This window comes from Elephas maximus, chromosome 3, assembly GCF_024166365.1.
Source record: "Elephas maximus indicus isolate mEleMax1 chromosome 3, mEleMax1 primary haplotype, whole genome shotgun sequence".
Taxonomy (NCBI): domain Eukaryota; kingdom Metazoa; phylum Chordata; class Mammalia; order Proboscidea; family Elephantidae; genus Elephas; species Elephas maximus.
The window spans coordinates 160610953-160635600 of record NC_064821.1 but is presented as its reverse complement, the minus strand read 5'-3'; the positions used below and the strand labels follow the sequence as shown (position 1 = coordinate 160635600).

Below are 24648 nucleotides of genomic sequence, written 5' to 3'. Positions count from 1 at the left end.
GAACTGTCAGGCAAGAAGCAAGCCTGACCCTGAGTGAAGGAAAGAGTGAGAGAAGGTTGGGTTGAACCATCCTAGGCTGCAGTGTCAACTAAGGAGGGTTCCACAAGTCCTTGAGCCAGCTAGTTAGCCATCAGCTCTTCATCACCCAGGATTGGCCCTGCCTTAGTATTCCAGCCACGCTCAGTCATTGGCCGAAGCAGCCTGTGGAAGGTGTTGGTCCCGCACAAAAGAGGCTGTGGACTTCAGGTAACTTTGGAAACTCTAGTGGTATAGTAATTAAGAATTTGGCTGCTAACCAAAAGGTTGACAGTTTGAATCCACCAGGAGCTCCTTGGAAATCGGGTCACTATGAGTCAGAATAGACTTAATGGCAACGGGTTTTGGTTTTTGTTTTGGTGAACTATTCTCTCTGTAGCTGAAGGTCTGCAAGACACGTTTTCATGGCCATCACACTCAACTTCACATTGAGTTGGTGGCAAAGCAAGACCCACCCTGGACTCTTACCTGCAAGGAATTTAATCAGTCCAGCATCTTTCCTGGAATGGAAAGGTGGTTGTTCTTGAGCCCTCTTTTTTTTTTTTCCCTGAAAGAGCAAGACAGTGTTTCATTGTAGGAAATGACAATTAAGCCTGACCCTGGACACAGAAGTCCTCTTGGCCTATCTGCTTTCATCCTGTCTCTCTGAGGAAGCCAAATGTTTCCTCAGAATGCTTCTATCTGCTCATCTTAACTCTCTTGTGTTCTTGGAGCCCCCGAGAGGAGACTCATTTAGTCACGGAGTCAGGCAGGGAAAAGGGAAGCCACTGCAAAACTTTCAGGGTGAATCAGGAAACTTGTGCAAAAAGTTAAGTATCTTTTGGCTATAATGGTCCATGAAATAACTTTTAAGGTAAAAAAAAAGAAAGAGAAGGTGGGGAAAAGAAAAGGGGAAACAACATCAGGAAAGCATCTTCCTGGTTACAAAGAATTTTCACATATGCTACACTGCTGACATACTACCCTGAGAAGGAGGTGAAAACAGGGACAGGTGATCTTATCATTTCCATTTTAGAAATGTGCAAACTGAGATTCAGAAAGGCTGAACACTTGCCCAAATTTCCATAGCTGATTGTATTGGTTGAGGGTGTGTGTCAACTTGGCTGGGCCATGATCCTCAGTGATTTGATAGTCATATGATGGTGTGATCACTTCCATGATGAGATTTGATATTACGTGATCACCTCCGTGATGGGACCTGCTGTGAGTACCCAATCGGTTGAAAGATATTCCTTCAGCAAGTGGTCTGCATTGAATATAAGTGGATATTCTAGCAAGGCTTGTGGGCCTTTGCTCTTTCCGGATCCTGCAGTTGGCTCCTATTCATCTGATCTCCAGTTCTTGGGACTTGAGTTAGCAGCCTACCTGCGGTCTTACCTGCATATCTTTGGGATTCGTTGATCTTCACAGCTGTGAACAAGAGCCTTGCTCTCTGGACCTGCCAATCTTGGGTTCTCCAGCCCCTGTAGCTATGTGCATCAAGAGATGCCTGACCCACAGACTTGGGATGTTCCAGCCTCTACAACCACGTGAGCCATTTCCTTGACATAAATCTCTCTATATACATATATTTATACACTTTATTGGTTTTGCTTCTCTAGAGAACCCAGCATAAGACACTGATGAAAGACAAAGCTGGAAGTCCAGCCCCCGCCCTCTGTCCTCTTCCCTGAAGGACTGGGTCTACACAATACCAACGAAGCCTTTCAGCTGAATCATAGAAAATGTTAGTCATTTCAGTAAATTGCTATTCTGGCAGCTCGATGGCCTCCTCCTGCTTTCTTAGGGCTCTCTAGAGCTCAGGATACAAAATCACTGCCAATACTGATGGGAAGGAAGTGAGAGGATCACCAGGAAAGCACAGTCAAATTAATGAATCAAGAGTGAACAGATGGTAGGCAGAGAAGAAGGGAAGGAAGGAGGGAATAAGTCTAGTCTTAATTAGGTATGAATTCAAAGAAATGGGATGCTTTAAAACTAATTTGTTTTGCTTTATTGTTTTCACCTACGTACGATATTAGTAGAAATTCTTCAAAGACTTGCCTTAAGGAACAAGAATAATTTGTAATCTAGGTTTCTCATTAGCTCAAATGTCCTGAATTCTGAGTTTGTAATGTTTAGAATAGTGTCCAGGCCTTAGTTTGCATTTCTAGTGCATATTTTAAAAGATAAATGAAGCCAGTTAGTAGGAGAAAAAAAAATTAGAATATGGGGGAAAATTGCTATTCGCCCACTTGAGTGAAAAATAAAAGCCATTTACACCATTTCGAAGCATTGATTTGTTTGTCAAAAAAAGAAACGAATACAATGAGTTAGACTTATTCACTAAAAGCAAACCTAACAGGAGGTAAGATTTAACCTGGTTGAAAAGAATAGAATAAAGCCAATTTTACTTTTTAAATACTATTTTATTCTTCTTTAGTGCCTAATTCAGGCCAGCTTTCTTATATTCTACTTCCTTTTTTACCACCACCCCCACAACTTCACACATACACACCCTGTTCAGTCTAAATTAAAGAAATTTTACTGTGCTTGCAAGGTAAATTTGTAAAAGCCTTTTTCCACCCATGATGCCAAGTGAGAAAGTGGAGGCCCACAGCAAAAATTTAAACAAGGTATAATATCTTTATGATTCCACAAAATCATAGAACCGAAGCTTCTACCCAGTTTGGGAATCCCTTCAACAATATCCTTGAGAGATATTCCTTCAGTCTGCACAGAAACTCTCCAACGACAGGAAGTTCTTAGCTCTGTCAGGGATCATGAGACTTTATAGAAAGGCTCCAACATCTAGAAAATCATTTGTATTTCTTTACATGAAGTTCGAACTGACCCTACAACTATTTGAAGATATTTATCATATCATCCATTCATCTTCTCCTTTCTGGATTATGCATAAGCAGTTCTATCAAGCTTACATGACATTCATGAAGAGGTTGGTCCCATTTCTTTAAAACATGTGACTTGTCATTATTCTTTTAATACACAGAAATAAACTGTGCTATCACTGGTTTGGCTTTTTTTTTTTTTTTAATCACTGAATTTGTTTTCCCTTCTTTAATAATGGGGCTAATAATAGTATCCACTTCATAGGTTTCTACTGAATAATAGAAATAGCCCAGACTGTTAGTCTCACTAACATCTGTGTTCTTGCTCATCCTCTTGGGCACACAGCTGGACTACATTTCCCAGTCTCCTTTGCACGAGAGACCTCATGACTGAGCTCTAGGCAATGGAAGGAAGGCAGAATTAATACCTGTCACTTCGAGATCTACACCACCCAAAAAAATATTTCCTGCATCTGATGCTCCTTCTTTTCTTAACCACCTGCTGTGTGGAGAGAATTCCAAGGATCCAAAGGAAGGTAGAGCCAAAAGAAAGAAAGAACATGAGTCCCTGCATAACTTAGAGTAGAACATCCCCTTACCCCCATCTGTCACCTGACCCACACTGGAGTGTAACATAAGCAAGAAATACATTTTTCTTTCATTAAGTCAATGAGATTTTAAGGTTGTTTCAGCAGTTACCCTAATATTACTATGCACATAAGGCTAATACATTCCTGTAAAAACACAGGGCCAGACATACAGTAAGCACTCGATAAACATGAACTACTACTGTTTTTACCACTACCGTTGACACTAATAGTACCTCTATCATTACTTCTATTACTAACTGCTACAACTACTGCTATCACTACTACAAAAATATTCTAACTGGGGTCCAGTGTATCTATTATCTCACGTAATCTAGTCATTTCAGCCTGAAGATGAATCCACTATTTTAGGAATTACAACATACTTTAACTCATATTGAAATTCCAATAAACAACTTCAAAAAGAAAGAGAAAAAAAGAAACAGATCCTTCCACACGTGCCATTTTCAATGTAGTTCTCCTCTTTTCTGTCCTTTCCAGAACTCCAACTTCTGGAACTGAAAAATAACCAATAAATATGCTGATTTTAATTATTTGCTGATTTTAGTTATTGACCCATTTAGAAGTCTTCCAATATATTTTGAATCTTGATCCTGTGACTCAGTATATTACTTTCCTCAGTTTTTATATAAGCTACAAATGTTGATGTTTTGCAATCTATTTTCATCCAAATTGCTGATGAAAATGTTAAAGAGGATAAGGGCAAGTACAGAACCCTGTGGTGCATTTCTGGGCACTCTCTTATGAGTTTACAGTAGTCCAGTCATTAACAGGATTTGAGTTTTATAATCTCAGACCCTTTTGTCATCCAGTCCATGTCTCATCACCTTGGCCACAAAATATCTTGAAATCTTTGTCAAATGTCCCTTTAATAGTGTGATTTACTACCTTATAGCATTCTCTTAATCAATTAGTAAATTCACAAAATGATAAAATAGGGTTTAATGGAATGCCTTTTTTTCTTAATAATCCGGGGCTGGTTATCAGTAACCATTGCTGTCTTTTCTAAGCACTCACAAGTCATCTGCTTGATAATCTATTCTAGGATTTTGCCTGGGATTGACACTAAGCCTATAGTGTTTAAACTCTCTTCCTACCAACTCCCCTTTCAAAATAATGACATTTTCTCTTTTCCAATTTTCTAGGATCTCATGATTTCTTAGCCATTACCAACAATGGTTTTATTATCTCATCTATCAGTTTTTCTAGAATCCAGGATATAATTCATAGGATCTGAAGAACTGAACTCAGTGAAGTCTGACGTTTCATTCCCCTAGTCACAGAAAGGACTTGCAGCTACCACATGCTGTAACCATGGCTGCAAATAATCGCCAGAGAAGATCAGAAAACTTTATCTTATTTATGGAGCACCTCCAGGCTGGGAAACCTGCGTACTCACTCAACTATGTGCTAAAGGTCTGGTATGTCCCAAGCATTTTACACACACATCCATTTAATCCTAACCACAACCCTATGAAAACCAAAGTTCAGAGAATAAAGTTGGCAAAAGTTACACAAATAGAATCAGGCTGAGTCTGGAGTCAAACCCAGGCCTATTTAACTCCAAACCCTGACTCTTTCCCCTGAGCCATACCTACCTTCTTACTAGGGCTCTCCTACTGTATTCTCATCTATCTTGGGCTCCAATTCCTTTTAATTATGTCTGTTCTACACTTTACTGTATTAAGACATTTACTCTTGGTGAAGAAAATTGGAACTTGCCAGAAACTGAGGAGCTTTGCTTCCTCTGTTGTCTGACACACATCATAACATTCACAAAATGGTTGAGCACGTTCTAAACTTAGCAAAAGTGGATTCATCATTTTGTGCAAGCTCATTCTGACTTTTGCTTTTGATCCCAGCTTCACCCCCATATTTAGCTTAAAATCCTTTTGGTCATGTTAGCAAGTCTTGGCCCCTCTGGGTCCTCAGGATATATACATTGTACTCTTTATCAAAAGCCCATCTTTCTTATATCAAATAGTTTCCTTCAAATCCCTCTTAAATATCAGGGCACTTTCCATGTCCTTCTTTTTGTGAAGCCTGATTTTCAACCAGAAAATTCTTTCTTAATGCCCTACCCACCCTCCTTTAATCCAATCCTCTTCCTAGTTGAGTCACAAGCTAAAGGCATGGCTATTAAACTATCCTTTGGTATGAGCTGATGAACACTCCAAGTCTCCCTTTACCTGGGAACATTCTCACCTTTGGAAGGAAAAGATGAAGTGAGGTCTAGTTCTTGCAAGCACAACCTTGAGGTAGACTGCCTGGATCCAAAGAGCGACTCTATCACCTATTACTTCTGTGATCTTGAGCAATTTATTTAACTCTCAGGGCCTCAATTCTTTATCTCTAGGGCTCTCAAGTTATGTAAACTGTTTGTACCTCAGTTTCTTTATCTATAAGATGGGGATAATAACTTTGCTAGGATAAATGTTGGCTATTGTTGGCTTCTGTTAAGTGAAAGAAGAAATACTTGAAGGTCAAGGGCCCTGAAGATGGCCAATAAATCCATACCATGTGAGTGGTTACGTTTTCTGCTTCCCAATGAGCAGCAACAGAACTTCTGACTTGTAAATGTCATCACATCCAAGCCAGAAGCACAAAGCTTCAAACTCACATGCCAGTGAAGGAGACCAGATGAAGACTCTGTCAAACCAGAGAACTCATGCCCTTCCAAAGAAGACAGTCCTCCTCAGCTCCCACAGGCAACTGTGGCCTCAGTATTACCAGATCATCTTTTGATTCTTTTCCCAAGAGACATCAAAAGTTCAAGTTTATGTGAAATATCCCAATTTTTAAATGTTGGCAAATTATTTTTTAAATGTTGAGAGATTTTAACAACATGCCACTAGTTTTCAACCTCTGACCTAAAGCCTGAAGTCTGACATCCTACTCCCCTAGTCACAGAAAGGACTTGTAACTACCACATGCTGTAACCATGGCTACAAATAATCCCAGAGATAGGTCAGGAAACTTTATCTTATTTATGGAGCACCTCCAGGCTGGGAAACCTGCGTGTCCACTCAGCTATGTGCTAGAGTCACCTTTTTTTGCCACAGATATTGGTTTACCTCAAGATTGCTCGTGTCAGATCCCCCAGAATCTCCAGGGCAAATTCCTGGCCCATCCCAAGATTCCAGGCACTCACCGGAGATCTTATTTATGGTGTCAATTACTAATGGTCCCGAGATTAAGAACCTGGTAGAACAGATGCCAGGAAAGCTGTTGCTAAAAGTGTCTATGTATGGTTAGAGGCAAGGAGAACCCCGCCTCTGCCCTGCGCATCTGTGGAAGAGAGGGGGAGGTTATTGGAGCCAGCACCCAATGTGTTCGTGGTCAGGTATGCTGAAACCTACAAGATGATCCATTTGGGGAAACCAGGGCTGGTGTCAGCTGTTGAGTAAGCCTTGTTCATTTGAGGATTATGAGAGAGCTGAAGAAGCCATGATAAGTCACTAAGAGCCAAGTCTATCTTTGGGATCCAACATAATTTTCCAGCAGACTTAATCCATAAACAGCTAGCACTAGAGTTAGTTAAGATTTAATGCTTACAGATGTTCAAAACATATATTTTAAAATTCATGGAAGCATTGTTTGTATTGGCAAAATATAAAGCAAAGTAATAATAAAATAAGAAGCCTAAATGTTTATTTATAGAGAACTGGATAAAAAATACACAGTACATCTACACTATAGAATGATATGCAGCCAGTTATGGGGAAAATGCATCTTTTTAAAGCTCTTTGTAGAATAATATGTATGGTGCTGTCACTTTTTGGATAAAACAAATAAAGAAAAGTAAGAAAGTAAGTAAATAAAAACTATGTGACTGTATATGTAAGTATAAGTATATATATGTATATATATATATACATATATAAAGTGTGGGGGGCCGGATAGACATGGGAAAAAAAAAAGCTGTAAAGTTAAATATGAAATAATTAATAATAGTATGTCAGGGTAAACTTTTTATTGCATATACTTTATTATTTTATTTTGTTACAACAAGAATTACTTTTGTAAATTTTTAAAAAGTTAATATGTAAAGAAAAGATTTAATCCTTATATCAAGGCAACTCATATTAACTTAACCCCAGTTCTGACTCCAATACTGTGCTGTCTGCCATTAACAATACATAATAAAATTCTTTCTATCCTTAACTTTTATAATCCAGTTAAAAAAAACAAAACCACTTAGTTCGAGTCAATTCCAACTCATGTATTTCAGAGTAGAACTGTGCTCCGTAGGCTTTTCCTGGCTGTGACCTTTCAGAAGCAGATGATCAGGCCTGTCTTCCAAGGTGCCTCCAGGTAGTTTCGAACTGCCAATCTTTCGGCTAGTAGTCAGGATTTAAAGGTTTGTGACAGGTACTGTTATACTCCACCCCTATACTCCTATACTCCACTAAAACCCCAAAACCAAATTCATTACATTGAGTCGATTCCAACTTACAACAACCCTATAGGACAGAGTAGAACTGCTGCATAGGGTTTCCAAGAACTGGCTGGTGGATCTGAACTGCCAACCTTTGGTTAGCAGCCAAGTTGTTAACCACTGTGCCAACAGGGCTTCAGGGTGCCATTAAAAAAAAAAAAAAATCTATTGCCAGCAAGTCGATTCTGACTCGTAGCAACCCTACAGGACAGAGTAGAACTGCCCTATAGAGTTTCCAAGGAGCACCTGATGGATTTGAACTGTTGATTGTTTGGTTAACAGTTGTAGCACTGAATCACTACACCACCAGGGTATGTAGAGTTTATAAATACTATTTAAACCCAAGTTAATCAGTTCTTTCCCCTACCATAATTCCAAGACAAATAACAGTACTCCTGTTTTGCAGATAAAGGAAACTGAGGCTCAGAGGAGCTGACTGACAATAAGTGGAAGAACTGGGTTCTGTCTCTAAATCCAAGAAGCTTCACTACATAATGTGGGAAGGTAAATGTCTACTTTAGGATTTCATATTTCTTAGAATGCCATGGCTGTGAAGAAAAAAGGATATTCCAAGGAAAACTAATTAAGAAGTGTTTGGAAGTGCTACAGCAAAGACATAGATAACACTGTATTTGCCAATGCAACATTTTTCATGTGTATTATTTACTGACACCAATTACATCAATCACATTATGCAACCATCACCAATGTCCACTGCCAAATTTTCCATCAGCATAAACATAAACTCAATGCTTCCTAAACTATCTTTATTTTAAAGACAGAAAACCGAGGCCCAGCCCAGGGACGCCTGAAGACTCATGCATTTGACTAATGATAGGGTTGGGACTTGAACCCACTGCTCTTTCTGCCCATGCTCATCCTCATGAGTGACCCAGTGAAGCATCAAATGAGCATTCCTGGGTACCCAGCTTACCAGGCAAGTACTCTTACCAACTGCAATCTTACTCAAGCAAGATTCCCACTTTTTCAAAAGTTTCCTGGGTCAGCTTTAGTAGAGCAGGCAGTCGTAATATTCCAATCATGTCTTTGGGGAACAGCTTTGGTTAACAAATTATTTTCTATTGGGAAGACAGATGAACAAACACCAGCACAGCTAACATTTTTCAGGTGCCTAGTGAAAAAAAAAAAAAAAAAAATTTGTTTTTTTTTAGTATATGGCTATCACTGAAATCAGGGCTTTTGATCAAATTATCTTTTAACAATCTGGGAGGTAGAGTATGACCTTCATTTTACAGCTAATAAATGATGGAACCAAAGGCTCAAACCTAGGCCTTTAAATATGTCTAGGCTCTTTCCCTGTATGCTGCCTTCCACGGAGTAGCAGAAAAAGCACCGGTTTGGCCCAACGACTATAGCTTCTTTATAAGAAAAACATGCTAATAAAATCTCTGCTTCCAGGGGAGAGTCAATGGAAGTCAAATAAGAGTACATTTCATCCTGTCATCTCCTGACCTATAAAACTAAGTTGGAAGACTGGACTCCTGAAGAGTTGTTGCCTCCAGGCCTTACAGGAATCTCCGGCTATTTCTTATTGCTCGAAATTTCTGGACCTTGTCTTCGGGCCAGCTTCCTGTTCTCTAATCACAGCAGTACTTCATTCTGTGCTTGGACAGTCTGTGAGATCTGTGCTCCCTTGGAACAGATGGCAGTTCTTAGGCTTAAAAATTCTATAAATCTAGCCCTCTAGGTTTCCTGAAGTGGGCCTTCAGAAGAGCTGGAGCCAAGATCTATGCTCTTCATTTAAGCCTAAGTGTTACTCTACCATCTTCCCACCTCCTTCTTAACGTCTCCATAAGTCTTAGTTCTGAACAGTGCCTATAACTTAATGCAGTGGGAGAAAAAGGTTGGTTTTGTTTGGAAGAGTGGGTCCCACTTGAGTCTGTAACCCTGTGGTACAGCTCTTCACAATGCAGCTTTTTTCCTGAGATAATCAGCTGAAATGAATACATTCCTTACTACTGGTTCTTCTTTAATTATTTCTCTAAACAGAAAAGACTATGTCATTGAAGGCATAAAAATGCACCTAAAAAAATATTCTGCAGTACACCCCAATAGAATGGAGGTGTGACATCCCCAAGAACAGCCAAGTCACAAAAGAGCTAGTCATGCTGGGGGCCAAGTTAAATAACTCATAATTTTGGATCTCTGGGTCCTGCTAGCACTCTTGAGTGTGGGCTTATGAAATGCCTGAACAGGCAAGGCGGCCCTTATTGAATCTTGCTTGACTTGGCCCTGGCATGGGTAACTCTTCTGAGATTTGGCTTTCTCCACACATCTCACACCTTCCCACAAGTGACCTTTTCACTCTATGCTTGCCTTTTCTGTTGTGGGTTAAGTGTCTGCACACATTCACGTCATCAGGTTCCCGGTGTAAAGATGACGTGGTAGCATATTGCTCTCCGGATGTGCAAGAGGAGTTGAAGTTCTGCTGGGGCTCCTGCAATCCTTTCTGGAATAATTATGGCTATAAGGATATGGCAAGGTGATGAATGCCCTATATGTTTCTATGATGCTGCTACTTGAGCTGCCCATCAGTTTTTATCAAACTGAGCTTCCACATATCCAATGGCACCTAAAAAAAAAACCTTGAAATCTAAATCTTAGACCATGTGTTATTTCCTAACATTCCGGAGCCATTTCCTCTGATATAAAATTTCCCTGAATTCCACAGGCATACTGATAGTAAGCCTCTGCATTTACTTGGAGCATTCTTATAAGCTACCCTGATTACAGTCACTGGTCCTCAGCTTATCCCATGGTTGTGTTAAGGAGACTTGCTTTCAACTATCCATCATCCTCCCCAGGAAGACTTCCCTGAACAGACTTGACCTAACTGCTTCTCTTCTGTTGTCCCACAGAGCCCGTGCTTACTTATGATTGTTTCTGTTTCCAGTCTGTTTCCACTACTAGACTGTGAAACCATAAATTGTATGGGAACCAATAAATCCATGTGAACTGAGTCGCCCACTGTGATGGTTAAGGTTATATGTCCAGCTTAGCTGGGCCATAATTCTCAGTGGTTTGGCAGTTGTCATGGATTTAATTGAGTCCCCAAAAAATATTTGTCAACTTGGCTAGGCCACGATTCCCAGTATTGTGTGATCGTCTACCTTTTTGTCATCTGATGTGATTTTCCTACGTTATAAATCCTACCTCTCTGAAGCTAATGAGGCAGGATTAGAGGTGGATATGTTAATGAGACAAGGCTCAATGTACAGGATTAGGTTTTGTCTTAAACCAATCTCTTTTGAGATATAAAAGAAAGAAGTGAACAGAGAGACATGGGGACCTCATACCAAGGAACAAGAGCCAGGAGAATAGCGTGTCCTTCGGACCCGGGATCCTTGGACTGAGAAGCTCCTCAAACAGGGAAGACTGATGACAAGGACCTTCCCCTAGAGCTGACAAGAGACAGAAATTCTTCCCCTGAAGCTGGCGCCTTGAATTTGGACTTGTAGCCTACTAGACTGTGAGGGAACAAATTTTTCTTCAAGCCAAAAAAAAATTGTATAGATCAGCTCTTACTTATCTATAGATAACCAACACTTAGCACTATTCCCTGCACAAAATAGGTATCCTATGCATGTTGATGAGCCAGTGTTGAAGATTTAATTGAGTTAATTTGGGATGAATATTTATTTCCAGGCCTGTGAATTAACTCTATTCCACAAACTCTTTTTATTGCCAGTTTTACCTTGTCATAAAATATTAAGTATGGCTTGTGTTGACACTTGGATAAAAGGGCACATACTCAGCTAGAGTTGTCACCATGGAAAAGCTAACTCATTAGTTTAACTCTCAAAGGGTAAGCTTATTTACAAGATCTTATGGAGGGGGGCAGTGTGGCAGTGGGGACTGACTTCCCCCCCACCCCACTTTCTTGTTGTAGGAGGCAAGAAATTTTTATCAGCCACTTGGATTGGCCTTTAGTTTGGTCTGTAGCTCAATATCCTCTGGCAGCATCTTCCTTAAAACCTCCCAAAGGCTGTGCTGGGCTTCATGGGCATTATCAAACCAAACTGTCTAATATGATATTCGTCCCTAACCCTTTGTCTCAACCTTCCAGTCATACCCCCACCACATGAGCATGCTTCTGACTGAAACACATAAAGAAGAGATAATCTTTGACACTTTTCATTTACTTGAAGGTAGCTCTGTTCAGGCACATATGGAGGATGTTCTTAAGTCATTACGTTTAAGAGAGTATTATTTCCTGGCGGTTTGAGCAGAAAACTTTTTAGTTTCCCAGACCCTGGATTCCTGTCCTCTGTTCTTATTCTTTTACTATGGCCTTTGTCTTTTTAATTCTGAATAGTCAATGAAGCCCTTCTCTGGCCATGATTTGGTACAAAGAGCCTATGTTAAAGGAAAGTTTGGAGAACTTTAATGAGATATGTGTAAGCCCATGTTCCAAAGACAGGAAACCATTATTTAGGAAAAAGGCTCAATTGATGAAGCATGAAAAACCTCCTCAGACCAGCAAACTCTGATAATGGGAAATAGAACCTGTGGTAATTTGCCTATGTGTTTCTGGGAGCCATTTTTGCATGAAAGGATAGCTGAACTAGTTTTCATCTGAAAAGAAAACTAATTGTTGAGAAAAACCAAGATGGTTTTTGGTTTGTTGTACAGGGTGCTCACTCCGTACAATTCCTCTCTAAGGAGCATCACCAGCCACATTCTGAGGTCAAAAGCCTGGGTGTTGCCATGAGTTAGATAAAGTCTAGTTCCAGAAACCCAGTTTGGAAGCTGTGATGGTTAATGTTGTATGTCAGCTTGGCTGGGCCATGATTCTCGGTAGTTTGGCAGTTATGTAATGATGTAGTTATCCTCCATTTTGTGATATAATGTAATTACCTCTATGATGTGAGCTGATGTGATCAGCCAATCAGTTGTAAGGGGAGTTTCCTAAGGGGATGTGGCCTTCATCCAATACAAATGGACATTCTGGTAAAACTCGACGGCTTTTGCTCACTATGGATCCTGCATCCAGCTCATCATCATCTGACTTCTGGTTCTTGGAACCTGAGCCAGCAAGCTTCTGTATTGCCTGCCAATCTTGGGATTCATGGGCCTCTGCAGCCTGTGAGCCAGCAGCCTGATATCTTAGCTACTGATGTTGGGTTCATCAGGCCCTGCAGCTACATGAGTCAGAAGCCTCCAACCTGATGCCTGACCTACAGACTTGATGCTTGCCAGCCTGTACAACTGCATGAGACATTTCCATGAGATGATAGATAGATAGGTAGATAGATAGATGATAGATAGATAGACAGACAGACAGACAGATAAGTGGTTCACTAGTTTTCTTCTCTAGAGACCCCAGTGTAAGATATATGGTACCGTGGGTGGTTCTACAGAAACAAAATTGTAAGGATGGGCTTTCTAAATTTAATCATAAAGATGTTGATAGCTCTGCTTCCAGTAGTAAGGAGGGCACTGTTAAACCATGATGTGAGGTGGCAAAAGAAGTACACAAAATAACACCACCAATACATCAAGTATTGGTTGGGGGCAAGGCTCTGGGTGATCACATGTTTGAGACTTTTCTACAATTTTATCAGAATGAGAAGGACAAGAAAGATGGTTGGTTGGTACTACTTTCAATAGATGAAGTGGTGAAAGAAAGATATGAGTGCAGTGCTACAGAGTCACAGCTCAAGTGCTGCATGAATGACCTCAAAATTGCCATTTGTGCTCTGAAAAGAAAAGCCTTATTTCTTGTATTAACAGAGCTGATATTGTTGAACACCAAACCTGGAGTCTCAGTCTAAGGGTGGCTGAATTATAACACCAACTCAATTCCCAACCTCAAATGGTGTTTGAAGTTAACATGAGGGCATTTACTGGAAAAAATATAGGGCCCTGAAACTTGGAATGGTGACATATGGGCAGGTAATCAGGAAGCTGGGGACACTGAGCCCCTAACTTCCATTGAATCACTCCTGCCACTCACTTCCATCTGAAGAGATCACTCCATGGTTGTCTGCTAAACCACCCTCCCCAGTAAAACCATTAGCCCCTCCATCTCCATCTGATGAGATTAACCCCCAGCTGTGTCTGAAGCGCCTTTGTCTGAGATATCACCTGGAGCGGAGTATGAGTCATTTCCCCGGGCATTGCCTGAGGCAGAAACCTTAAAAGACATTGCTGAATGTTCTCAGAACACATCCCCACCACCCATATAACTAGACTTAGGGCCCAGCGAGCCCCAAAAGGTGATATACAGAAGGAGATACACTACACTCCAAAAGAACTGCTTGACTTTTCTAATATGCACAAACAGAAACCTGGGAAATATGTGTAGGAATGGCTATTGAGGGTGTGGGATAATGGTGCAAGGAACATAAAGATGAATCACTCTGAGTTTATTGATGTGGCCCCACTAAACACAGATTCTTCATTCAGTGTTTCAGCTCGAGAGGTTAGGGAGGATCTAATAATAGTTTATTTGGTTGCTTAGCTGAAGCACAGATTATGTGGTGGCCTACACTACATCAAGTTGAAATACCAGACCTACCTTGGTATGCTGTAGAAGAAGGCATCCAACAGCTTAGGGAAATTGGTATGTTAGAGTACGTTTATCAGGTTATCCCACAGACCCACTCCAGTATTGCCCAGAGAACACATCTTCTACCGCAATGGTGAGGAACAAATTTATGAAGTGAGCCCAAGCATCTCTGAAGACTGCTGTGATCATTATTTTATGTAATTCATAGTTGACAGTGGGAATTGCCCTAACTAAATTAAGACACCTAACTGCAATGGAGCTGATTGGACCCTGTGGTGGTAGAGGCCAATGTTAGCACTCAATCAACAAAGACAAGGTGGGCATGGTTACTGTAATGGACAGAATAGTTTGACAAGATAGACTTATGGCATTGGCTACTTAGTCATGGTGTCCTTAGAAGTGAAATAGATGGGAAATCTACCAAATTTTTACTTGATCTGTACAAGCAGAAGAATCCTAGGCCAAGTAAACGGCAGTCTAACTTGATTCACCAGAATAGAGAGTGACAGTCCCTCAATCAATTCCCAGGCTCAAGTGAGTTTAGAGACTCACAACCCCTTGAATGGAGGGGAGGCCAGGTCCCCTTAAGGAAGGACCCCAGTACACCGCCCAAAATTTATACCGTTAATACTTCTCCAAGCCTTCCATTAAGTGATCTAGGGCCTTTTACAAGAGTGACTATTCACTGGAAAAAAAGAAAATAATCAGACTTTTCAGGGATTACTGGATACTGGCTCTGTACTGACACTAATTCCAGGGGACCAAAAAGTCACTGTGGCCCACCAGTCAAAGTGGGAGCATATGGAGATCAGGTTATTAATGGAGTCTTAGCTCAGGTTTGTCTCACAGTGGATCCAATGGGTCCCCAAACAAATTCTTTAGTGATTTCTCTAGTTCCAGAATGTGTAACTGGAATAGATATACTGAGCAACAGGCCAAACCCCCAGTTGGATCCAAGCAACTGGGGTAAGGGCTATTATGATAGGAAAATCCAAGTAGGAGCCATTAGAACTGCCTCTATCTAGGAAAATAGTAAATCATAAGCAATACTGCATTCCTGGAGGGATTAGAGATTCCTGCCACCATAAAAGACTTGAAGGATGCAGGGGTACTAATTCCCATCACACTTCCATTCAAATTGCCTATTTGGCCTGTGCAAAAAACAGGTGTCTCCTGGAGAATGACAATGGATTACTAAAAATTTAACCAGGTGGTGACTCCAATTGCAGCTGCAGTTCCAGATGTGCTGTCATTGCCTGAGCAGATTAATACATCTCATAGTACCTGGTTTGCAGATATTGATCTGGCCAATGTCTTCTTCTTAATTCTGGTTTTGAAGGAACGCCAGAAGCAGTTTGCTTTTAGCTGGCAAGGTAAGCAATACACCTTCACTGGCCTATCTCAGGGGTATATCTGGCCCTATGTCATAATTTACTCCGAAGGGGCACTGATCGCCTTTTCCTTCCACAAGACATCACACTGGTCCATTATATTGATGACATCATGCTGATTGGACCTAGTAAAGAAAAGATGTCAATGACTCTGAACTAATGGGTAAAACATTTGTGTGCTAAACCAAAAAACCAAACCTGTCAATTTCAACTCAGCGACCCTATAGGACAGAGTAGAACTCTCCCCATAAAGTTTCCAAGGAGGGCATGGTGGATTCGAATGGCCAACCTCTTGGTTAGCAGCCATAGCTCTTAACCACTATACCACCAGGGTTTCCATTTGTGTGCTAGAGGTTGGAAAATTAATCCAACAAAAATCCAGGCACCTTTTACCTGAGTGAAATTTCTAGGGGTTCCGTGTTATGAGGCATGTCGAGATAGTTCTTCTAAAGTGAAGACTAAGTTTTTTTTTTAATCTGGCCCCTCCCAGGCACAATGCCTGGCAGGCCTCTTTGGATTTTGGAGGCAACATATTCCTCATTTGGGTGTGCTATTCTGGTCTATTTCTAATTAAAGTCAATGGAAAACTACAGCAACCCAATTCTTACATGACTACTAATGGATCAGGCCCTTCAGGAATGAAGGTTTGGGTCATCCCACCAGCCAAAGAACCACGGCCAACTGAGGTATTTGCTGAGGAAAAAGTGAACACAGAATGGGTGGTGGAAGAAGGTAGTTCTAAATACCAGCTAGGACCATGTGACTGGAAATAAGAAACATAAGTGTTGAGTATTTCTTCCTTGTATGTGTGCATCAAATATTTTTGTTTGTTTTTTTTTTTTACACTTATAAAATATAAGATGTAATCAGGGCTAGTGTGTTTTCAGTAGAATGCATATTAGTTGTATCATGATAGATGCATGACTTTGTAATTTATTTAGAGATTTTGTATGGTTTAAGGAAGTGTGTACAGTTTCCAAGTTGACAAGGGGTGAACAGTGATGGTTGAGGTTGTGTGTCAACTTGGCTGGGCCATAATTCTCAGTGGTTTGGGAGTTACGTAATGATATAATTATCTTCCATTTTGTGATATCACCTCCACAATGTGATCTGATGTGATCAATCAATCATAAGGGAAGTTTCCTCAGGGGTGTGGCCTGCAAACAATACATATGGATGATCTGGCAAATCTTGCTGGTTTTTGCGTACTCTGGATTCTCCAACCACCTCATCATCACCATCTGACTTCCAGTTCTTGGGACTTGAGCCAGCAGCCTGCAATATTGCCTTCCAATCTTAGGATTTGCCAGCCTCCACAGCCCAACAGCCAGCAGTCTGCCACCTGACCTGCTGATCTTGGATTCCTCAGACCCTGCAGCTATGGGAGTCACAAGAAGCCTCCAGCCTGATGCCTAACCCACGGACTTGGGACTTGGCATCCTCTACAACCATGTGAGCCATTTCCTTAAGATAAATTTCTCCCTCTCTGTAAGCCTATATGTGTGTGTATGTATGTGTGTTGTTGTTGTTGTTGTTGTTAAGTGCTTTCGAGGCCTTAGCGAACCCATATACAACAGACGAAACATTGCCTCGTCCTGTGTCATTCTCACAATCATTATTATGCTTGAGCCCATCGTTGCAGCCACTGTACCAATCCATCTCTTTTAAGGTCTTTCTCTTTTTCATTGACCCTCTACTTTACCAAGCATGATATCCTTCCTCAGGGACTGGCCCCTCCTGATAACTTGTCCAAAGTGTGTGTGATGTACTCTTGCCATCCTTGCTTCTAAGTAACATTCTGGCTGTACTTCTTCCAAGAAAAATTTGTTTGTTCTTTTGGCAGTCCATGTTGTTGTTGTTGTTAGGTGCTGTCGAGTCGGTTCTGACTCATAGCGACCCTATGCACAACAGAACGAAACACTGCCCAGTCCTGCACCATCCTTACAATTGTTATGCTTGAGCTCATTGTTGCACCCACTGTGTCAATCCACTTCGTTGAGGGTCTTCCTCTTTTCCGCTGACCCTGTACTCTGCCAAGCATGATGTCCTTCTCCAGGAACTCATCCCTCCTGACAACATGTGCAAAGTATGTAAGACACAGTCTCACCATCCTTGCTTCTAAGGAGCATTCTGGTTGTACTTCTTCTAAGACAGATTTGTTCGTTCTTTTGGCAGTCCATGGTATATTCGATATTCTTCGCCAACACCACAATTAAAAGGCGTCAATTCTTCTTCGGTCTTCCTTATTCATTGTCCAGCTTTCACACGCATATGATGCGATTGAAAATACCATGGCTTGGGTCAGGCGCACCTTAGTCTTCAGAGTGACACCTTTGCTCTTCAACACTTTGAAGAGGTCCTTTGCAGCAGATTTGCCCAATGCAACGCGTCTCTTGATTTCTTGACTGCTTCTTCCATGGCTGTTGATTGTGGATCCAAGTAAAGTGAAATCCTTGATAACTTCTTTAGTGATTTCTCCATTTATCGTGCTGTTGCTCATTGGTCCAGTTGTAAGGATTTTTGTTTTCTTTATGTTGAGGTGTAATCCATACTGAAGGCTGTGGTCTTTGATCTTCATTAGGAAGTGCTTCGAGTCCTCTTCACTTTCAGCAAGCAAGGTTGTGTCATCTGCATAATGCAGGTTGTTAATGAGTCTTCCTCCAATCTTGATGCCCCATTCTTCTTCATATAGTCCAGCTTCTCATATTATTTGTTCAGCATACAGATTAAATAGGTATAGTGAAAGAATACAACCCTGCTGCACGCCTTTCCTGACTTTAAACCAATCAGTATCCCCTTGTTCTGTCTGAACAACTGCCTCTTGATCTATGTAAAGGTTCTTCATGAGCACAATTAAGTGTTCTGGAATTCCCATTCTTCGCAGTCTTATCCGTAGTTTGTTATGATCCACACAGTCAAATGCCTTTGCATAATCAATAAAACACAGGTAAACATCCTTCTGGCAGTCCATGGTATATTCAATATTCTTCACCAACACCATAATTCAAAGGCATCAATTCCACTTCAGTCTTCCGTATTCATTTTCCAGATTTCACATGCATATGAGGTGATTGAAAACACCACGGCTTGGGTCAGACGCACCTTAGCCTTCAAGGTGACCTCTTTGCTTTTTAGCACTTTAAAGAGGTCTTTTGCAGCAGACTTGCCCAATGCAATGCATTGTTTGATTTCTTGACTGCTACTTCCATGGGTGTTGATTGTGGATCCAAGTTAAATGAAACCCTTGAAAAGTTCAATCTTTTCTCCATTTATCATGATGTTGCTTATTGGTCTAATCGTGAGGATTTTTGTTTTCTTTATGTTGAAGTTTAATCCATACGGAAGGCTGTAGTCTTTGATCTTCATCAGTAAGTGCTTCAAGTCCTCTTCATATTCAGCAAGCAAGCTTGTGTCTTCTGCATATAGCAGGTTGTTAATGAGTATTCCTCCAATCCTGATGCTGCATTCTTCTTTATATAGTCCAGGTTGGCATATTACTTACCCAGCATATAGATTGACTAAGTATGGTGAAAAGATACACACACAGTTGCATACCTTTCCTGATTTTAGCCACTCGGCATGCCCTTGTTCTCTTTGAACGACTGCCTCTTGATCTATGTACAGGTTCTGCATGAGCATAAGTAAATGTTCTGGAATTCCCATTTTTCACAATGTTATCCATAATTTGTTATGATCTACACAGCCAAATGCCTTTGCATAGTCAATAAAACATAGGTAAACATCTTTCTGGTATTCTTTGCTTTCAGCCAGGATCCATCTGACATCAGCAATGATAGCCTTCATTCCACGTCCTCTTCTGAATCTGGCTTGAAATTCTAGCGGTTCCCTGTTGATGTACTGCTGCAGTTGCTTTTGAGCGACCTTTAGCAAAATTTTACTTGTGTGTGTGATATTGTTCAATAATTTCCATGTTTGGTTGGATCACCTTTCTTTGGAATAGGCATAAATATGGACCTTGTCCAGTCAGTTGGCCAAGTAGCTGTCTTTTAAATCTCTTGGCATAGATGAGTGAGCACTTCCAGTGCTGCATCCATTTGTTGAAACATCTCAACTGGTATTCAGTCAATTCCTGGAGCTTTGTTTTTCACCAATGCCTTCAGTGCAGCTTAGACCTCTTCCTTCAGTATCATTGTTTCTTAATCACATGCTACCTTCTTCAGTGCAGCTTGGACCTCTTCCTTCAGTATCATTGGTTCTTAATCACATGCTACCTCCTTAAATGGTTGAACATCAACCAATTCTTTTTGGTATAGTGACTATGTGTATTCCTTCCATCTTCTTTTGATGACTCCTGAGTCATTTAACATTTTCCTTGTAAAATCCTTCAATACTGGAACTCGAGGCTTAAATTTTTTCTTCAGTTCTTTCAACTTGAGACATGCTGAGTATGTTCTTCCCTTTTAGTTTTCTAACTCCAGGTCTTTGCACATTTCATTATAATATTTTAATCTGTCTTCTTGAGCCACCCTTTGAAATCTTCTGTTGAGCTATTTTACTTCATCATTTCTTCCATTTGCTTTAGCTACTTGATGTTCAAGAGCAAGCATATATATGTACGCTTCACTGGTTTTGCCTCTCTAGAGAGTCCAGCCTAAGACAGAAGCTGTCAAGGAAGATGGTTCCCAAACTGACTGGGCCTTTGGGGATTGCAAATACTATTATATGACAAGGTTTTCTATTCTTCTGACTTGGGGTATGCAGTATCATCCAAACGCATGCAAACACTAGAAGCTGAGTAGAGCGTTATCCTGATATTCTAGAAAATAATCCAAGAAGCTGGACTACATGATAAAGAACAGAGCATCAGGATCAGAGGAAGATTCATTCAAAACCTGCAATATGCAGATGACACAACCTTGCTTGCTGAAACTACAGCCGTCAGTATGGATTACACCTCAACATAGAGAAAAAAAAAATAAGACAAAAATCCTCACAATGGGACTGTCTTGATCATCTAGTGCTGCTATAACAGAAATACCACAAGTGGATGGCTTTAAAAAAGAGAAGTTTACTCTCACAGTCCAGTAGGCTAGAAGTCCAAATTCAGGGTGCCGGCTCCAGGGGTAGGCTTTCTTTCTCTGTCAGCTGTGGAGGAAGGTCCTTGTCATCATTCTTCCCTTTTTCTGGGAGCGTCTCAGTGCAGGAACCTCAGGTCCAAAGGATGCTCTCTGCTTCTGGCACTACTTTCTTGGCGACATGAGGTCCCCCTGTCTGTCTGCTTGCTTCTCTCTTTTATATCTCAAAAGAGATTGGCTTAAGACACTATCTAATCTTGTATGTCTCATCAACATAACTGCCACTAATCCATCTCATTACATCATAGTAGTAGGATTTACAACACATAGGGAAATATCAAATGACAAAACGGTGGACAATCACACGACACTGGGAATCATGGCCTAACAAAATTGACAGATATTTTGGGAGGACATAATTCAATCCATGACAGGGACCAATAAGCAACATCATGATAAGTGGAGAAAAGATTGAAGTTGTCAAGGATTTCATTTTACTGGGATCCAAATCAATGCCCATGGAAGCAGCAGTCAAAAAATCAAACAACGCATTACACTGGGCAAATCTGCTGCAAAAAAAACCCTTTAAAGTGTTAAAAAGCAAAGATTTCACTTTGAGGCCTAAGGCATGCCTGACCCAAGACATGGTATTTTCAGTTGCCTCATACACACGTTAAAGGAAGACTGAAGAAGAATTGATGCCTTTGAATTATGGTGTTGGTGAAGAATATTGACTATACCTTGGATTGCCAAAAGAACGAACAAATCTGTCTTAGAAGAAGTACAGCCAGAATGATTCTTAGATGTGAGGATGGCAAGACTTCATCTCACGTACTTTGGACATGTTATCAGGAGGGACTATCCCTGCAGAAGGACATCATGTTTGGCAAAGTAGAGGGTCAGCAAAAGAGAGGACTACCCTTAAAAAGATGGATTGGCACAGTGGCTGCAACCGTGGGGTCAAGTATAGCAACGATTGTCAGGATAACACTGAGTAGTGTTTCATTCTTTTGCACATAGTGTTGTTATGAGTCAGAATTGACCCAATACCTAATGACAGCAACAACAAAGTGTCTTAGGAGAATGGGAAAGAACTCCTAGAGAAATATATATCTTATAAAAGAACTAAACTCTAGTGTGGCAAACTGAAATGCTCCAGATTGTTTTGCAAAGCAGCTGAGAAGCTGGAACTAGAAGTTAGCCTTGCCCTTACCTGCTGGCCTTTCAAAGGAAAAGCAAATCTTAGCAAGATTAGGTTGACCCAGGGGCTGGCAGAGACTCACTAAACCCATTGCTGTTGAGTCAATTCCAACTCATAGCCACCCTATAGGACAAAGTAGGGCTGCCCCATAGGGTTTCCAATGAGCGAATTGTCGACCTCTTCAGTAGCAGCCGAGCTCTTAACTACTGTGCCACCAGGGCTCCAGGGATTTGCTAAAGGCTAACATATCTGTTTCCTTTTTTCCCCAGGCACACAGCTTGACTCTATTTCCCAGGTTTCCTTGCAGATAGGTGTGACCATTAGAGTTCTAGCCATTACAATGGGGAAGAAGTCATGTAGCCAATTCCAGGCATGGCCCATAAATGTTCAAACCTCCATTCTTTCTCCACCCGCTAGTTGAATGGAGAAGACCAAACTATGTCTTGAAGACAGGGGAGCCATGAAATAGAAGGAGTATGACTCTCTGGATCACTGCTTGGAAAAGAGCCACCTAAACAGGAATGCCATGTTACATTGTGATATGAATGAGAAATAAACATTAACGTGCTAAGCCACAAAGATTTGGGGGTTTTATTACATTAGTCAGAGAGAGTTTAAGATGGCCTTTACCAGCCTATGGTTGGAAGAAAGATATACAATGTACCCTGATGGGGAGCACTCCAAAAATCCTCTTCATGGATTCCAGAAACTTCCCCTAGAATGAGAACTGCTGGAGGGTTGACTTGGCAATCATTTGGCAGCCTTCTTTGCCCACTTTGGTTTCACTGAGTAAAAATACTAAAAAGAACACAAAATCTCTTTGGTTTTCTGTGCCACTGCAGAGCCTGCAATAAAGTCATAAAAGCAGAAAGTGTGAGTAGGAAGCATCTGAAGTGGGAAATGCCATTAGGCTGGCCCATAAAAGATGAGTGCTATGAGCAGTAAAATGAGCTAAGAAGGAAAACATGATGAATGTTTTCTCAGACTTAAGCAGTATGGTCTCCTTTCACTATCCCACATGGCACTGTGTGCCTGGCTGGAGAAAGCAAGGAACTGTGTGTAGAATCAGCCTCAGGGAGTATGGTAGTTGAGCCTATCCCTGGGTCTCAGGCAAGCAGGGAGGTGTAGCTTGACTCCACCACCATCTCCCAGCCCCCACTGGTCCTTCTCAAGTTGAAGTCCCCACAGAGACACTGGAGGGAATCCTGAGTTACAGAGCCAGGACATCTCACACAGGAAAAGGAAACCCAGAGTCATGGTGTCAGGAGAAGTAAGGAAGATATTTTGAGGTTTAACTTATGAACGTGAACATCCTTTCCCCCAACGCCACTGTCACAGCTCATTGTACCATACATAAAACACTAAGCATTTGTCTTTACTGCCCCCTCCTTTCTCCTCAGCGTCTGCAGCATCCATGAATTCTTCAAAGTACCATTCAAGTCCAACCTTCTTCGTGAACCCTTCTCTTTTTATTATGTTGGTGTTGTTGTTAGGTACCCATGAGTTGATTTTTCACCCATAGCAACCCCATGTAAAAGGATAGAACTGTGCGTAGGGTTTTCTAGGCTGTGATCTCTACAGGAGCAAATTGACAGATCTTTCTCCCATGAAACCGTTCGCTGGGTGGGTTCAAACCGTCAACCTTTCAGTTAACAGTCGAGTGCTAAACTGTTATGCCACCCAGGCTCCTTTCTCTTTATTATAGTCCCTATGAATCTCATTTTTGAAAAAATACAGTAGTGGAAAGGCTAGGGCTGAAGCCCTGTCTTTGTTACTTGCAAGCTCTGTGATTTTGTGCAAGTTACTAACTTCAGTGGGTTTCAGTTTCACCATCTATTAAATAGAAAAAAAATGCAAATTCTTTAGGGTGGTTGCAAGGATTACAGGATATTACCTAGCATGATGTGTAACATGTAATAAACACTCAATAAAAATTAGGCTTCTTCTGAAATTCTGCAGCAGACATGGTCTTTACCACCAATTTAATACTTTTATTGTTCACTGTTTTATAGGCATATATCTTGACTCTTTAATCTGGCTGACAACTCCTTGAAGGTAAAAATTTTTTTATACCCCCATTTTACACAGAAAATGGAGATATAGAGAACTGAGAATGCTGTAGAATTCCAATCCATATTTATTTGTTTATTAATTTTTGTTAATTATTAATCTTATTGTTATTGTTAATCATTTGATCACTAGCTTTAATCTTTTACCACAGTCAGGCAGAAGGGGTGACTCTCATCTTCTGTTAAGGTGGTCATGAAATTAGGATTTTCTTGGGGCCATGCAGAAGAGAGATGGAGACATATGTAGTCTATAAATAGCCCCACTCCCAGAAGGCCAGCAGCAGGTTTCAGCAAATAAGCATCAAGGCTATAAATCCACTGTAAGGACAAAAATGCCTCACCTGAGCCTAGCAGACGACATCTTCCTGTGAGGATATAACTGTTCTCAGCACAAGACAGAGGAAGCAAATTTTAAGAAAATATCTGCATTTTCACCAGCTTTGAAAATCCATCTAAATGAGCCTTCGCCCTGTTTTCCCAGTCACTCTCTATCAACCTGTGATTTTAAA

At 40.9% G+C, this 24648-nt stretch overlaps 1 protein-coding gene across 1 annotated transcript in view; it reads right to left on the bottom strand.

The window, feature by feature from the left end:
• Positions 1-8979: 8979 nt before the first annotated feature.
• The window catches only part of TBX15 (T-box transcription factor 15), a 141801-nt gene continuing 126132 nt past the window's right edge, over positions 8980-24648 (bottom strand). Inside the window, exon 8 of the mRNA XM_049879963.1 lies at positions 8980-9042. Coding sequence (XP_049735920.1) covers positions 9035-9042 — 8 coding nt within the window. The 3' untranslated portion in view covers positions 8980-9034. The remainder of the gene's footprint in view (positions 9043-24648) is intronic.